The sequence below is a fragment of the Galleria mellonella genome, unplaced genomic scaffold (genome assembly GCF_026898425.1).
Source record: "Galleria mellonella isolate WM207_F2 unplaced genomic scaffold, CSIRO_AGI_GalMel_v1 utg54, whole genome shotgun sequence".
In the NCBI taxonomy this organism is placed as follows: domain Eukaryota; kingdom Metazoa; phylum Arthropoda; class Insecta; order Lepidoptera; family Pyralidae; genus Galleria; species Galleria mellonella.
Window position 1 is genome coordinate 1,792,950 of NW_026442114.1, and position 18,811 is coordinate 1,811,760.

The 18,811-nt window shown below is 30.8% G+C and overlaps 2 protein-coding genes across 2 annotated transcripts in view; both read left to right on the top strand.

The window, feature by feature from the left end:
• The first annotated feature begins 27 nt into the window (after positions 1-27).
• Positions 28-5,653, top strand: LOC113513198 (PWWP domain-containing protein 2A-like). The gene is made up of 3 exons (XM_052898852.1): positions 28-212; positions 296-1,658; positions 2,833-5,653. The coding sequence occupies exons 1-3, from the start codon at positions 40-42 to the stop codon at positions 2,989-2,991; spliced, it is 1,695 nt and encodes a 564-aa protein (XP_052754812.1). The 5' UTR covers positions 28-39; the 3' UTR covers positions 2,992-5,653.
• A 2,942-nt stretch (positions 5,654-8,595) lies between these two features.
• LOC113513200 (protein PF3D7_1417600) overlaps positions 8,596-18,811 on the top strand; it is a 31,070-nt gene continuing 20,854 nt past the window's right edge. Inside the window, exons 1-6 of the mRNA XM_052898830.1 lie at positions 8,596-9,102; positions 9,658-9,725; positions 10,924-12,807; positions 13,135-13,217; positions 13,383-13,437; positions 14,107-14,299. Of these exons, the coding sequence (XP_052754790.1) occupies positions 8,708-9,102; positions 9,658-9,725; positions 10,924-12,807; positions 13,135-13,217; positions 13,383-13,437; positions 14,107-14,299 (2,678 nt within the window). The 5' untranslated portion in view covers positions 8,596-8,707. The remainder of the gene's footprint in view (positions 9,103-9,657; positions 9,726-10,923; positions 12,808-13,134; positions 13,218-13,382; positions 13,438-14,106; positions 14,300-18,811) is intronic.

The window sequence follows — 18,811 nt, forward strand, 5'->3', positions numbered from 1 at the left end:
TCTAAAAAAAGAAATTAAATTATCTTTGGTGATTGGTCTATGGATCGAGTTAATAAAAATATGGCGGCTGTCGTTTCAACAGCCGATATGACGATTCAGAAGAATTCGCAGATTTTAGTAAATGTTGAGGAAGCATTGTCTGACTTAATAGTTGTTTCATATTGTAGTGAAGACAAAAAATTTCAAGGTGTCTTATTAGACTCTAACAAAGGGTAGGTACCAGTATTTAATGTCGAGTGCTGTCCATATCGATTAATAAAAAAAAACTGAAGCCTAAATTTTATAATTTTTGCAGTAATTTACCGTTCGGGGTGTATAGTCTACATCCAGCATTTACTAAGCAAAGTGTATCCACCGATAGTCAAGATGATAAATTACATTCCGCCAGTCAAAGATTCACATATCAGGAGCCTCAATACGCTACTGAAAATGCACAGAAATCAAAGAAACCTGGACCCAAGGGTAAAACGCAACAAAAACAAAAGATGACGGTGCGACTACGACCTCGCAAGGTATTGTGTTCCAACTGCAAGGGGATATGTAACGAAAACAGCGAAAATGTGGACGTGTCTAAGAAACGGAAGCTAGACTCAGACGACGATACCGCCCATAACACTGAGTCATCTAACGTGGAAAAGAAATACCTAATGGGCAGTATGCTTATACCCAAACTGTCCAGATTACAACCCAGTGAAATAACGAGCGCGATTAAGAGCGCCCCAAAAAATTCCAATAAGGCTAGTGATAAATCTGTAAGCAAAACAAAAAGTGAAAAATCTAGTGAGAATATGCGGGCAACCCGTGAACTCGCCTTCGTCAGTGTTTCTGAAGGAGATTTATGTGATAGATCGGATCAGAGAGATGAAAGTGGCAATGATATTTCATTTAATTCTATGTTTTCGAGTGCACGAACTCTTAAAATATGTTTCGGCGAAGGAGAGGGCACGGTTGTGAAGATTCCACCCCTGTCAGGTGACTACAATGAGGATTCTGGTGTTTCCTGTGACATATCTAAACCAGCTAAACCTGATCTGAGGGCTGCAAAAAAAGCGCTGAAGAAGGCTAAGAAACAAGCGAAAAAGAATAATACTGTAGATAAAAGTGATGTAGATGTGTGGATGGAACAGTCACCGAAGCACATTGGGGCTCTATCACCACGCAATAATGTTTCCAATCACCCAATGACTGATCCATTAGAGAAAAAACACAAGCACAAAGTGAAGCATAAAAAAAAGTATAAATCACAAAAGAAACGAGATGAGAATACAAGTAAATGTGCTGATATTGAATCAGTTGATTACTTTAGTGATATAAAAGACAATTGCCTCAATCAGAAGCTGTCTATTAGTTTGAGAAGATTGAGTAGAGACTCTTATGAGAGGCGAAGTGAACAGGAGGTAATGGAGAGTGGATCTGAGGATTGGGAAAGTGAAGTTGTGCCAGACTTCCCTGAGAACAGTACAGAAGGTGTTGGTGGAAGATTGTTACGGGTATCTCCTGGGGACATTGTTTGGGGGAAGGTAGTTGGGTTTCCATGGTGGCCGGGCCGAGTTCTAAGTGTTACACCAACGTCCAAGGCTCATGTTGCATGGTATGCTTCTACTACATCTTCACTGATGCCATGTGATAGCTTGAGTCCGTTCTTAGAAGACTATAAGGTATGTCAACTTTCCCTCATTTATATTTTTAACAATAGTATACTTTAGAAGATAAATTTATAAAAACTACACAAAGTGATTCATATTAATTTCTCTACTGATGATTCTGCTGCTTTAGAATTTTACTTAGAATGTCAGAGATTTGCAATAGCTTGTATAAACTACCTACCTAATTCAATTAATTAATGTATTCATACTTATGACCTCTCATGAGTACATTTCATCTGGTATGGGTTATTTTCATTACATGTTGTACTTAAATTATTTTAATTATAAGCATAATTGTATAGTCTATTCCAAGTTACATCAAAATCTGATTAAGTAAAAAATTGTCCTAATTTAAAACTCATCACTGTTTTTTATGAAAGTCTGTCTTTTGGAATAATATTAACTTTTGTTTTTAAAGCAGAAAAACTAAAAATAAATAATCATTTATTTTCATCTACTTAAATTTTAACACCTGGTAAAATTCTATGTATATTTGACACACGCACGCACACATGTACTCACCTTTTTACATAGTTTTCCTTATTTATTTATTTATTTTTTTGCAAATAAAGTGTACTAATAAATAGGTAATCACACTCAGAGTCCCCAAGATACAGGTCTGACCTAGTTTGGGGACTGATGGTAATGCAGATATTTCCTCCTTGAATATAAACTTAACACCGGACAGTGTAGTCAACTGTTGGGAAACTGAGAAATAAGTATATATCCTGGTTTCAAACAACATGTCTTTCAAGATCCTATTTAGTTACAGCATTTAGGATGTGATTTGGCCTTGTTGTACTTGACAATTTTTTTTTATCTTATGGGAGTTAAGCAGTCACCAAATGGTACATATTGTAATAAAAGACCTTTTACATTTGCCGGTGGATTGTGGTCGGAATTGCAATCTGAGACAACAAATTCTGGGGGATATACTTCTATATGTATAATGGTAACATTAATGTAATTCTTTGTCAATTTGGCAGTCGATGCCAAGTGTCTATATCTGTGGGTAAAGGTGTCATTGAAGAATTGACATGACAAACCTAACATTTAGACATTCCCTATAAGGCTGGCATAGTCACCTAGATGACATAAAATTTGAATATATATAATTAAAAAGTAAACACAAAAAAAAGTCGCTATTTATGTAAAAATGAAAACGATGTGTTCATTGCAATTTCAGATACGCTTTAATAAGAAAAAGAGGGGTCCATACAAAGATGCTGTTAAGCAAGCTACAATTGAGGCAAAGAGGAACGAATCTCTACTAGGCGATCCTCTAGCGAGCCCCACTCATGCTGCTCTCACCATGTCGCCGCGCCCCATAGATGTGTTCTCTTAAAAGTTAATTAGTATTTGAGGTAAATGTACAGTCGAATTTATTCAATTTATGTGATATTATAAGGACATGGAACAAGCACAAATCTGGGACTACACCAAGTGTAAAAACAACAATAGACCTTGAAAATAAAACTTTTACCTAAAATTCTTTTATATAGAAGTTAACAGAGCCCAATTAAACTCTTTTGCCTTTCCAGGCAAAAAGTAACATTTGGCCCACTGGTGGGGCTCAATCAGGCCCTGTTAAATAGGCTCTATTAAGTAGGTTTAACAATATGTTTACCACTTAACAACCTGTTCAATAACAACTTCACTGTTCTAATATTAGTCTGGTTTATTGGCATGTGTGTGTAAAAAAACATCACAAAACTCATCTTCTAGATTTAAACTACGCATAACTGTTTACATAATTTATTAGATTCAGTAAAATCAATGAGGAAACTGCAATTTGCTGTAGTCGTTTTAGCATAATTTGCAAATAACCTAATGTCAAAAGTTTTGTATATGTTTATAACTGAACTATGCGAATTTAATGAACTTTAGGAAAAATCATTATTGTTTTTTATTACTCTTTTTATAAAGGCATTATTATCTTTATTTACATTTATTACGATTATATACTTAATATTTTTTATATGGCCACTGACTAATTTCAGTTTTGTTACAAAATTGCAAAATCTAGTTAAGCACTAGTCACAACTCTGCGCTGTTTTATGTGGTAGTTTATAATTCATTATATTACTAAATTACAAAAATTCCAGAACAGCATTTTTGAGTCACATAATTAGGAAAATTGGCCCCCCATAAAGTAAGAACATGCTAAAAAATAATAACTAATTGCCAAGTGTCTGACTATAAATAAATTTAAATGTAGATCTGTTCATTCAAATTGCTATAAGTGAAGTCCCAGACCATTGTATGTATTTCTTATATATATAAATGTATGTATAAATGTGCACAATTTCTATTGCACTTTGCGCTAACATTACAATGAATAAATACATACAATGGACTTTCAAAAGTAGAATTTTAAGATTTTACAATTAATGTTACAATAAAAAATAAATTGATATTTTCTGGGTGTTAAAATATTACTCATATTAGGTACTTATTTCAATGTTTCGAAGGTCGAAAATCATGTAAATGTAATACAATATCTGCCATGTCCTCTTATATGCTTTGTTCTAAATTATGGAGTATTATAGTTCTGTCATTCATTTTTACGATTTGAAACAACAAAACAATTACAAGTATTTGTATTTATGTCTTTACATGTATAGTAAATTAATATATAGAGTTTTACACATATTCAGAGACGAAATAGTTATTTACGGTCTATAGAAAATTATAGCATCATGTTCAAATTCAACCTGTGCCATTTTTGCTTACAATATAATATTATAACTCTGACTCAAGTTTACTTCTTCATTCTGTAGATGCTTACATTATTTATACCATAAAGTACTAAATTCCAGCATCACCCTTTACTATGATATCTAATAATATTTATATGTAAACCTTTCATCCACATGAAATGATCAGAAATCATAGATTTGCAATCACAAGTATATGTTATTATATAAAAATTAAAGTTAATTTTATTACAGTTATTTTCCAAACTAGAGAGAAGAAAAAATAGGTTAATAGATTCTTTCAAGTAACTCAATTTCAAGCATTTTTAATAGTTTTTTTTTCTGTGTTAAATTCTTAAAGTGATTTCGACTAACAAGAACGGGTTGATCAATTAAATGACATTACTGATGATATCTTGTCTCCAATCATGTAATTTTATATTCGATAAATTTTAAACTGTTATTCTGCCTAAATTGTGAATTTGAGTCAACTTTGTCTCTAAAGTGTGTGGTAGCAAAATTTTGCAATTTCCAAGTGTGTACTTGTGTAATTCCTTTGTTTTAATAAAATATTACGCAATAACGAAATATAATGGTAGGCACATTTTGAATAGGTAACAATATGTTTTCTGAGAAGGCTTGTAAATAGGTACTTATGTAATTATTCTTTTCTGGCACTGTCAATGTTAAAACACACTGTGTTATGTTCATTCCTTTTATATATATTTTTCTCTTGACTTTGAAGCATTTTTGTATATTTGCTTTATTACTTATTATCATCTATTTTGTACCTAACTTTACACATATGTATATATTAATAATTGAAAAATAAAAATGTTTTCAAATAATTTTTAAGTATAACATATGTCTAAAATTTTTTTTTTTTATATAATTCAAAGCCAAGAGAATAAAGTTAATACTTCTTTGTTGTTTATTTTTAAGTACTCTAATTTTATAAAAACAAGTTATTTTTTTTTTGTTTTTACGATAAGTGGTTTTGGTTACTGTACACAAAAAAAAATTCGTTAAATCAAAAGTAACTGAATATCTCTCACGTGTCATAGACAATTTATTTTGTAGAATCCATAAAATATATTTTTTTATTGTTAATAAATATCTGTTAAGTTTATGTCATCGCAACTAAATTGCTTATTAAAAGAATCTTATTTGACTAAGTACTTGAAATGAAATTTTTGTACCTAAAATACTATGTCATAAAAAAATCTACAGTACAGATATGGAATATTGAGAAAGATGCACTGCTGGTATTGATTCAGTTGATGGTCGTAACTAAATAAAAAGAAACTGGAATTTCTTATTTTTTATTACATGATTCCTTTATTTTTATAATTACTTGTGTATTTTTATGAGAAAAGTCACAGATTTCACTGATATTAATAGCTCGCATATTGCATATATGCTTGCATCATATATATATATATATATATATATATATGATGCAAGCATATATATATATATATATATATATATATATATATATGATTCTCATTGACTGACTGATCCATATATCAATACACAACCTACACTGCTAAATCTTGAATCTTGAAATTTTGCAGATAGGTTCATTATATGACATAGGTAAACAATAAAAAAAGAGTTTTGAAAGTTTAGGGGTTAAGGGGGTATAACGGAGGTTGAAAGCTTGTATGGAATTTGATCAGTTTAGAAGTGAGACACGTAAAATATTATAGAACAAGAAATCTAATACAATATGTGAACGAAGCCGTGGGCAAAAGCTAGTAATGAATATAAATTACATTCAATAATTTTGGTAGACCAATATTTGCCACTGTTGTCAATAATTTTGGGGACCAATATTTGCCACTGTTGTCAATCAGGTTGGAATTCGGCTATATATGGTTATCAAGCCACCGATACATCTAGTAAGTTTACTAGCAATGCTTCTTTTTTAATATTTCAAACCCAATTAAGTTGGTAACAATATTTTTGTTTTTTTATTACTCTATACATATTGTAGTTATGACAATATCATGTAAGCAAAAATAAGTGGTAGTTTACTTAAATGATTGTTGTAGTGAAACCTCGATGATATTAATTTTATTAATTATGTTTCGTAAGTACATATTATATTTTAATGTTGGTAATAAGAGTCAGATTAACTTACATCTATATTAGTCGAGAAAGCTCGACTAGTTTCGAGACCATCCGGGACCCTTAGTGATGAGCGGCCGTGACGCGTACGCAAACTTGGTACGACTCAAATATACGTCAAACCGGTTGTTATTATTTTAAATTTGAATAATTTTTCTAACAGCCATATTTTTACAGTGCTCATGTTGTAAACACAATAATAATTCAGTGCAACTTTATATGAAGGAATATTTTATTACCACAGTAACACTCTCTGAATCAAATTTGTAACAAATCGAAACATTTAATAATTTATTTATTTATTCTTTATTGACCACAATACAAAATAATGTTTGGTACAAAAGGCTGACTTAATCAACCTTTGGCAACAGAATTATGCAGTGAAAAATTGAAAATTGTTTTAGATAAACTTATTATTAGAAATGGGCTATTGGTCCCCAAGTCGACAGGTAAATAAGGTCGATTAACAAAACTGCACATGAAGCAAAGTGCAAAAAAAAAACCGTGCAAACTCGGTAACTTACATTTAGACATCGAGGTTTCACTTTAACTATGTTTATATTTTTATTCCATCACTTTTATATTGTAATATACAAAAGAAATTCTGCCAAAGATCCATAATCTTTGTCTTAAAAACTGTTGATCATTCTCAATGTGATCATTTAATAGGTATATTTAATGATAATGTAGTTGGCTGCAATGTATCGATATTACAGGAACTATGTATATTTTTAAAACTGAAATAAGGCATTCGAATTTAATATCTTTTATTTATTCCTTTATTTCTAAACTATACGACATTATAACTAGTCCCTAAAGGGGGGAAAGGGGTTGTTAGTAATGGGATCAAATAGCCCTATTACTAGCAATATACCCTGTCAGGTCGACCTCTACGTGGTTCCCCCTGGAAACCATCGTGACTAATTCTAGTTTAATTCGTCAGGATGGGCTAACTAACCTACTTTCATCTTCATCTGTCATCCCTCATTGATGCCCCGCGAGCGTATACCAATAACGCAGACGGGGTTACCATACCATTATCACCCATTAAAAAAAAAACTAGACCCTAAAGGTTGTAAGATCGAATTTAGAATTAAAAACTGTACGAATAAAATTAGAAACAGACTCTGGCATTGGAAAATTTAAAATTATTTTCAAGGAGGCTTCTGTCATACTCATGATTCGCTTCCATACTATACATTACTACATTCAGTACTGACACCAACACATTTTTGCTTACCATAATTGAGAGCAGTGCACTGTTAATACTGTCCCGCTTTCACTCTCCTTTCAATTGAATTCATTATCGTACTATATATCCATCGACAGTTAAATTCTCTTAGTCGCTTCTTACGATATCCATGATGGAGGAAAGGGATTGTTAGCAATGGAGTTTGACAGCCCCATTGCTAGCAATATGCTCTATTAGGTCGACCTACATGTGGCTCCCCCTGGAAACCATTGTGAACAATTCTTGTTGTATTCGTCACGATGGGCCAACTAATCTGCTTCATCCTCACCTATCATCCTTCACTGGTGCCCCGATAGCGCAGGCGAGGTTACCATCTATTATCACCCATTAAGATATCCATGACAAAGGAAGTGAAACAACATGGATAGAGATGAAACAAATGGAGGCGTTTGGGTGTTCCCCAGGAACCTAAAGCGGTTCCCGCTTCACGGTCCAATTGTCCACCATTGATTCTCGACGAAATGTAGGCATATTGAATGTTAGGCAATAATTATTAATGTAAGTCATAGCAGTCATTACATCCTTCTGACAGCTTTGCAATTCGAAAATTAAAATTATGAACAAAATAATACATTGAGTAGAAAAAAAAATTAGAAATTACCAACTTTTCATAAATACCTAACAACAACAACAACAATATATATATATATAGATCAATAAATATATAGAAAAAATACTAAGTCACTACTTAATATTCGGCAAAACTTTATTTTAATCGTAAACATTTTTTCAAATATAATTAATTATTAGATTAAATCCTTAAATTGCACTCATATCTCTACTACATTTACGTATACCTACCTTATCTAATACATTATTTTATTTTGGCAATAATTTTGTTCGTGTTTGACAGCCTTTTGTTTTTTCCGTTTGAAGTTTTAAGATTTCAATTCTGTATATCATAAAACATTCTACATTAATTTATTTGAATAAACTTAAATTTTGATTTTGTGAATAAATATACTTAAGTAATTAACAGAATGAGGCGTACATACAAGTCAAAAAAGGAAATAGGTGGAGCTTTAGACCACAGAGATATGTTGTTTGCAATGGATGAGAAAAGTTCGGCTTTTGACGCATTTTATATTCAAAATATTAAACAAACTGTGCGAGAATTGTCGTCGATAAACACAGCAAATCATCACGGGTTTACTGCAAACAAAGTACGAAAGAGAAAATACGTAAAACGAATTCATAAAGATATAGAATCTACCACACATCGGGAGTCTCTAGCTGGATCTGCATTTCTTACACCGGACAAATCTATACGTGTTAATAAAGTGCTTGATCCATTCGACCAATTATTAAACACACCGTCGAGAAATAATGACTCGTTGCAGGTCAAAAAAGATAATTTGTTTGATAAACTTCAGAAGTGAGTTCATTTAAAGGACCTGTTGTAATTTATATTTATGGCGACATTGTTATTTTTAATTGTAAAGATGTTATTTACCTTATTTTATTAATCATCAACTTATTTCATAATATGGAATAGTTATTGTGTTGATTCTTATAAATTTCATTCTTAAATCTTGAATATAAATAAAGTAGATATATTGCTGTAGTATTGAGTACATATCTCTCCACTTGTTCTTCCCTCAACAAGCTCTGACAATCTTTAGAAAAAATAATCTAATATTTTATTTTTATATAAACTTATCAAAAATTTAGTTTATAATTATGTTATGTCCATGGTACTGCTCATGTCTGTAGGTGATGGTTACCACTTTCCTTCAGGTGGTCCGTCAGCTTTCATTTTCAGTTGCATGAAAAAAGTAATAGAATTTTTTTGCATATAATATTTACATTCACCTAAAAATTTGTAGATACACATGTTTGGGTGAAAATACACAAACTAATTAGTTAACTTATTTAATAAAATACACTTGTAGACTGTTTATTCTAATTATTATAATTTCTCTATTTTTAGCAAAGGAAAAACCTATTGTAGAAAAAAAGTTCCTAAAATAAAAAAATATTCAAGCAGTGACACAACAGGTAATTTATCAAAATTCAAAATTCAAAATTCAAAAATCATTTATTCATGTAGGACATTTTAGCCGCTTATGAACGTCAAATTTTTACATTATAATTTTATATTTACCCTACCGTCCAGTTCGGTATATAGATCCAATTGAGAAGAACTGGCAAGAAACTCAATTGAATTACTTTTTTTTTTAAAGCCAGTTTATTTACAATGTATATTTATATAGGTGTCTATGTCTAACATTAAATGAAAATTCAGTGCATGAACAACTATTGCCATGCACACTCGTCATTCAAGTAATCGTTTAGTGAGTAATAGGCTTTGCTCAGTAAATATGATTTAACAGATGTTTTGAATTTATTTAAGGGTAATTCCAACATATCCTTTGGTATCTTATTGTAAATTTTTATACCTATTCCCATAAAAGACCTATTAACTTTTTCTAAACGATACTTGGGGACAGCAAGTTTGTCTTTAAATCTAGTATTAATATTATGAATATTGCTGTTTTTTGGAAATAAGTCAAGATTTTTATGAACATATAGAATATTTGAATATATAAATTGAGAAGCAACGGTGAGAATATTTGCCTCTTTGAATTTCTCTCTTAATGAGTCACGACTCTTCATACAGTAGATCGCTCGAACGGCACGTTTTTGTAATATGAATATATTCTTAATATCTGCCGCTTTTCCCCATAGTAATATTCCATAAGAGAGTAAACTATGAAAATAACTAAAATAGACTAATCTAGCAGTATCAGTATCAGTGTACTGTCTAACTTTACGCACGGCAAAAGCTGCTGAACTTAGTTTCGCTGCAAGGCTTTGAATTTGTGCACCCCATTGTGTTTTATTATCTAGTGTGATTCCTAGAAAGACAGTAGATTCTATAAATTCGAGAGATTCGTCATTTAATTTAATTTTATCACATTATTTTGTAATGAATCTGCAGAATCATTTGTTATTGGTTTCACTAATACTATAAATGTGAAAGTGCATTTGTTTGTTTGTTACCTTCTAGCACCTTCACGACTTGACCAATCACTATGAAATTTGGTATTCACCTACTATGTGGAATGAAGAAGGTTATAGACTATTTTTTATTTCAGTCAATAAACATATCTTGGTTATGCAAATGAAGTCACTTTTAAAAACACTTTTATAATATTTTTAATATGTGTATAATAGTAATATTTTTGTGTTACAGATTCAGATAAAGAGAACACTATTAAAGATTGCAAGTCACAAAACTTAACTGATATTGGAATGCATGAGTTAGTAATAGAAAAAGATAAAAAATCTAGCCCTAAACATTTTGATGAATCTATAAATAACATAGTAAAAAATATGTCTATATTGAAAAGTCCTAATGCCAGAACAAATTCTATTGGAAAACCAAAATATTTAAAATACAAGAAAAATAGACTTACCCTGAATATTCAGTCACCATTATTACAAAATTCACCTATGTGTAGTACACCATTTAAAGAGAAATATAGAGGTGCATCTATCTATAATTTTTCTCCAATTAGTACAAAAAATAATGAGGATAGCCCAACCTTTATGCCTATATATGAAGAGAATAAAGAAAAATATTGTAACATATATTTAAAGGAACAGAATGATAATAAATTCTTATCACAAGCACAAGATATTGATGTGCAAGTATCTCCAATTCTTATGAAGACTGTTAATAGCATAAAAAAGATTTCTCCTTTGGCCAATGTTTCTTCATCTCCTATTGATTATGTCTCTACTTTCCAATCAATAAAAAATAAACAAGATCATCATCTTGTAGTTGAAGTTCCACCAGATGAGGCTTTAGTACCAAATTGTTCATTAGTAAATAAGAAAAAATCTCAAGAAAATGCTAGTAATATCTTACCTGAAATAGACAATATAAATAATGAAGATAATATATCTAGCATTGAACTTAGCTCTTTTCAAATAACGTCAGAACCATTTTTAGGGTTTTCTAACAATAAATCTCTAGACAAAAGCAATGTGAGCAATAATAACGATTCATATGTAAATAATTTAAAGACTAGTACACCCTGTGAAATTTTCAATATTGTTGATATTTTATCTGAAAGTGATAATGATTCTAAATCTGAGGAGAATAAAATGTCCAAGAGTTTATGTAGTGTAAGTAGTACTAGCAAAGACAACACATCATTGAGTTCACAAGAAAATGAATCTATGTATGATACATGTGATAGTGGTGAACTTCAAGATGAAGATTCGAGAGAATCATTAGTCCATGAACCATTAGTCGTTTTACAGAGAATGAATGATTCTGTCTTCCAAAAATATTTTGAATTAATGCCAAATTATGATGATAGAGAAATTAGTGAAAACAGTTTTGATAATATTGATAATGATAGCAAAGGTAGTTATCAAGAATATGCTAGTCTTGAAAATGATAATTCATCAAATGATCATTCCTGTACATCGCAAAATATAGATAATAATAATTTGTGTGAAGTTAATACTGAAACTGAGTCAGAAGATTCATCCGATGAAAATACAATAGATTTAAATACTAATACAGAAGAGGAAAGGTGTATAAGTTTTGTCACAACAAGAAGGCGAAATGAAGTTACAAATGATTCTATATTTGTATTGAATGATTCATATAGCAGTACAAGTAGTATTGATTGTGATAAATCTGTACTTAGTAATACAGTTAGATTTGAAGAAAAGCTAAAATTAGATAACATGCAAAATTTGCCAATGGCTAAAGATTTCTTGTATGAAGCTAAAAACTCTGATAATAATAAAGTTATTGAAAATAGGTCATGTCATTCCAAATATGATGAATCTAAAATATCCATAACCACAGCTACGAAAACGGAAAGTATAAGAGACAGTATGTCGAATGTTTCTCTAGATGGTAGAAAAAGTAATTTACAAAACAAACCATCCATAGTCTTGCAGCCAGGAAAGAAGTGGGAAAGGTCCTTGAGCATTTATAGAAGAATAACAATGGTTGGCTCTGATCACTCTCTTTTAGAAGAAGAGCCTCTTCGTACTAAAGGAAGGAAATATAGACAAAGTGTCATCAGTACTATAGAAATGCAAGATTTGTCAGGTACTTTTAAATTATGTAAAGAGTTTTTATATGAATATATAGAATATGTAAATATTGATGTGTATTCAAACAAATTATACCTTAAATTATTATAAAGTAATTCTATCTTGTAGGATTACCACACAAGATAGAATTTTTAGGTATTTCATTATTTTTAGGCAATTCATACTCTTTAAATGATTTTTTTTTATAAATGAAAGATTCTGTTAATGTTACATCTGTCACATCCATCCAAAGTTTCAGTGTAATGTCAGGTGTGATATTTTGGTTTTCACTTATTATCTTTTATTTCTAACTTCTTATTATGATTTTTTTATAATATTGCAGATTCACTACACAATGAATCAATTATTAGCCGTAGAAGTACTTTTGTTTCCAAACCAAACAGATGCACAATTAGGATTGTAAAGGTATGTTTTTGTTATCATGTGTTTATGCCCATAACAATAAAGGTAAAGGTTTATTTTAATTTTTAACCATAATTATTACACAAGTTAATATTTATAATATACTTATAAACTGCGAATATTTATTCAATTATATGGGTAAATAAAAGAAAAATTCTATTGTTTTAGGAAGCTAATAATCCCAGACTTAGTGTATGTTCAACTGGAATAGAAGATTTGGGAGGTGTGTATAATGAATATTTTCATTACTTTTTTTTTAATTATGTACAAAATAACTTAATTTATATTTTATTATATGAGAACTGTCCAAGTATTTATTTAGGATAAAAAAATCGGAGATGTTAAATATTTTTTAAATGGTAATACTAGAGAAAAACTACCATCTATTACTTTTTCGGATCTGTGGCACTAGCAATAATCTATGCTCTGTGCATTACATCGATTTCGCGGAAGAAGACGCTTTGTTGGGTCTTTGTCCATAATTTTTATTTTATTTTTATTTAACAATCACGTGTTAAATACAATAAGTGGTGTTTTATAATATCTGTTATTATAAAATAATAGTAGTTTAAACTATTATATTAGTGTGAAACTTGTGTTACATTAGGTACATCGATTGACTGCCATTTGTTATCCCTAACGGGATAATAGCTTGGTTCTGCGCCTTTGTCCAAAACAGTGTCTAAAGCCAAGTGCATGCATCTTTCCCTGCAATACACAGGTTCGTATGTTACGAAATCGTATAATTTGACGGCGATTTCTCGTCTCGTATGATTTCCCAGTAGAGCCTACGTAACGCGATTACGCGTAGCGAAAGTTCGTCATACTCATTCACTTCCTCGTATGTGTCACGCTCGCGACGCGACCTCTGATGCCAACGGATTATTTTCAGGATTTCTGACCGAAGACTGTGATGATACGATTATTGAGTTATCAAAACTATCGATCGCCGATTCGGAACCCGAGGTCACTGTGCTAGAGCATTTCCATGATACAACGGGCCGCGTAGCTACTGCCAGAGACTACGTGTTGCGACGCTGCAATCAAACAGAAGCAATACTGTTTGATGAATGCTATCCAGATCCGTAAGTCATATTTTTATTTATACAATCAGTGGGTACTAGACAGGTCTAGGTAGGTAGTTGCAATATTATAATTATTTTTTTTATTAAATATATTTGTGGATTTTGAACTAAATTATAGGTACTATACAATACATGTGTAGTAAATTAGTATTATTTATATGTTAGCAGGGTACCAGTGAGTAATGATATGTTAGTATGGAAACAGCTCAGTTAGCTTATCATGACAAAATCATCAGGAATCCCTATGGTTTCCAGGGGGGGTCTATGTGAAGATCAAACACATAGAGCAGTGTTTTTCATGTCATGACTCCCCTTAGTATGAAAAAATATTTCATGACCCCTGACCCTTCGCTTATTTTTTTTTTTTTTTTTCATGTATTTTATATTGTTACAAAGATGTTGTAAGGACTGAATACTGCAATCCATACATTTTTTTGCATTTGCATAATTAGGTTTCAGATAAATACAGAATTAAGTACATATTTTTACATCAAATATGTAGCTAAATTGATATCATGATGTATGCTCGTAATGTATGACCAAATGTGATCTCGGTTGTCCAACCTATGAGTGCGTGGCAAATCTTTCTATATAACTTTTTTTTGCTACCCCTCTGGGGTTGAAAAATGCTAAAATATGACTAGTAATGAGGGTGATACTATTCTATATTAACAATCCCTCCCCCATGGGATATAACAGAATGTGAAAATGTATAATATTTATACATTTTTATATGTTTGTTATTCAAACACACTCAATGTATTTGGTATACATGTATGTTGATGTTGTTTACTGATTCACGCAGACAGAGCCATGGAACACAATTAGTTTTTTTAATACTAGCTATTGTCCGCAGCTTTACTTGCATGTGGTATTCATTGTCTTGTTCTATAAAATTTCACATGTCTAACTTCTAAAGTGATGAAATTCTATGCAAACTTTCTTCCCCCATTTTACTCGCTTAAGAATTGAGTTTTCAATATTCCTTATTGTTCACCTATGCTATATAATGAATCTATTTGCAAAATTTCAAAATTTTACATTCAATATTTTCTGCTGTGTGTTGATATTTGGTTCAGCTATTCAATAAATTTTATCATTAATGTGTGCCAGGGAATGCTAATTTAGAGAGAACACGTGTTGAATCTTCTACATAAAACTAGACTGAATATTTATTTACAAGTACCCTCAATCACAATATATGACATTCATGTTATGTATTTGCTATTTTTTTTTTTTTTACTATTTAGATATCGCTGTACTACAGCACTATTTATTTCATAGTAGCATATCTATTTAAATATTTTTTTTTTATATAAAGAAGTTTAAATATTCACAGATTAATTTTAATAATGTAGGTAATAACAACCAGGGTTATTATACTGATGCCTTTTTCTATCATCATCTTTATATCTGCCTTTAACTGTCCACTGAACATAAGCATTTCCCTTGGTGGGGTTTTTGCCAGTAGTTGCCAAGCTTGGCAGGTGGATTGGCAACCACAGTTAGACTTTGAAGATATTTAAGAGGGACATTGTTATCCTCCTTTAGTCACCTCTTATAAAACCCACGGGAAAGACAGGGATGGCCTATTTTATGCCGAGCCTTGCAGCCTTTCTCTATACCAAATACTGTTTATATTAGGTTGGGCTTGTATAGTTGTGTATCAGTTTGAAGATATGGCAGTGACATTCTCTCTTCAGTTGTACACTCTTGACAGAGTGGTTGTGGTTTTCACAATGATAGTGGATCGTCGATGAGGCTCTCCTTTGCGATTGAGGTCCTCGCAATATGTCTCCATCTAATTCTATTCGCCGCCGAGCGAGAGCATTCCACAATAGACTGCTGTGTGGCTGTTTTGATGATGTTAGTCCATCGTGTTGATGATGTACCTTGAGAAGGTTTGCCTTGTACCGCTCCTTGGACAATTAGACGTTCCATACAATTGACATTGCAATTGCAGTGACAATACAAAGAATTAAAAAGAGATATTATCATAGAATATATTGAGATGCTGGCCATTTGTAATACATTCGATCAATACAATGGATGAACGGTTACAGTGCTAAGAGATAAACAAACTTCCTTTCACATTTATATTCTTAGTAAAGATTTGTTTAGATACATATAACCTAACCTAGTAAGACCTGATTTACATTACTAAAACACTTGTTGCCTATAAAAGCACTTAATTTGCACTTAAATGTGTTTTACAAGTAAGAAACCTAAAAGTGAGTAGTGCATACTAATAAATTGAAAGCTGCCTTAATATTCTTCTATTGAAGCATTCGTGACAATGTATGTTTATGTTATATAAAGAGAGCTTTCTTAAGTTACGACAATTCTTTTTACTTAGGAAAACATAGGGAGACTTTGTACAAAAGTCGTTTGCTTGGGTACTTCTGTCCCATTCGTGTTTTGACCGTGAAGCAGTTGTGTTTGCCCCCAACTGTGTTTCAGTTTGAAAGATGGGATATAATAGTGAATTTACAGGGTACAGAGGAATAACACCTGAGTCCTTAAGGATGACAACGTATGGAGGGTATATTCTGTTATGTTCATGGTACTGCACATGTATATAGGCGATAGTTACCGCTTTCCATCAGGTGAGCTGTCAATTTGTTTGCCATTCTAAGTTGTATAAAAAAAAATATATGAATATTTAAATTCTTTATACATTTACCCCCTATATAAATCTACATTGATAATTTATTACTTAGCCGTGACCTGTGACAATGTTATTATTATTTTATTACTATGTAAGCAGGACAGCATTATTGATAAACTTATACATAATTATATTTCATTGTTGAATAAATTATATTGATATTAAATGTCGATCGAGCACATTATGCTTGTTATTAAAAAAATAAAGTTATTGTTTAAAATATGCAAATTATAATTTGTAGGTAATTATAAAAAAAAATTCTGTGATAAAAATTAGAAATTTTTGTGAAATAGACATTATTTACATAATTGTTGTTCACTCCTAATTAAAAATACATAAATATAATTTTTCGACACTGGTAACTTAAGAATAATAATTCTGTTCTTTAGTATGGCAACTCTTAGCCCCTCTCTCTCTCGTCTTTTCGAATATGTCGTGATGTGATTGCCAAAAGTTTATCGCTCTCGTAAATTAGAAGTTTATCTATAATTTATTGATATTTCATTGAATAAAATATATTTATTTACTATATTTAATAAAATACTAGCTGACTCGGCAAACGTTGTTTTACCATATACATTATTTCTAGAACTATACATGAAAATTTATCGTACTACAATTATTATATTCGATTACCATCTTGCAACCCTATTGCGGCATATAAAAATCGCGATTAAAAAACAGGGGTTGATCGTAAAAGCGTGTAAATTTGAATTTGTATGTATTTTTCAATGCTGAATTATAATAAAATGAAAATAAAAAAAAATTTACAAAAAAATAAAAAAATATTTTGGGGTGGGTCACCCTTATCACTTACGGGTATGAAAAATAGATGTTAGCCGATTCTCAGACCTACTCAATACGCACACAAAATTTCATAAAAATCGGTAAATCCGTTTTGGAGGAGTTTGGTAACAAACATCGTGACACGAGAATTTTATATATAAGATATTTATATTTCAACAATATAGTGTATAGTAAACTTAGATTTCCGATGGCAACAATCGTGGTAAGTCTAGCACTTTAGTCTTAGCCTTTGACTTTTTGCTTAGGAAATCTAGATGTCTACCTGTAGTGTAATAGAAAATTAAAGTCAAATTAAGTAGTTTTCTTTTAATTTTATATCTTCCCGTTATTTTGTAATAAATTATAAATTTTCAATACACTTCTGCTTTTAAAATACTTTTCATAATTGAAGGAAATTTAATTACATATTATATTTTTTATATATTATATATATAATAACATATTACATATATAATTCTATGCACTTATACATATGCATATATATTTATCTATTTACGTATTTATTTACATATTTATACACAATAGAGTTTGATGTATTTACATCATTTTCACTGGCACCTTTCCTGCACTGGATTACCCAAATTAAATCATTTTCTCTCTAACTACACTGGGTTGGCTGGAAGAGATCTCTTTCAGAGATAAGTCCTTCCTTGCTAACAAGTTGTTAAACTAATTGTCGAATATATTGTTTAAGTGCAATAAATAAAAAAATAAATAATAATAAATTACTAAACGCATTGTAAATGGGTAGAACTACTTTAAATTGGTCAACTTGAATCTAAGTGTTGAATCATTTTCATTCATTACTTTTTATATTGAGTCTAATATATTCACTTTTTTTTTTATTTATTTACAGTTTATTGGATCGCATTTTTGTCTGTTTTATTTTTATATTATTGAGTCCGATAAGACAGTCATGTAAAGATTATTTACTAATGCCAAGTATATATTGGTACCTATTAAATGGTATTTATTTATTATATATTTGGCGGCGTAGCGGGCCGGGTCGTTGGGCTCTCTATAATGCTGTTGAACAC

Excerpts from the sequence above, each read along its gene's own strand:
- LOC113513198 (XM_052898852.1), top strand. The coding sequence starts at position 40 with ATGGATCGAGTTAATAAAAATATGGCGGCTGTCGTTTCAACAGCCGAT. Across the intron at positions 213-295 it reads TTATTAGACTCTAACAAAGG|TAATTTACCGTTCGGGGTGT; the intron begins GTAGGTACCAGT and ends TAATTTTTGCAG. Across the intron at positions 1,659-2,832 it reads CGTTCTTAGAAGACTATAAG|ATACGCTTTAATAAGAAAAA; the intron begins GTATGTCAACTT and ends TTGCAATTTCAG.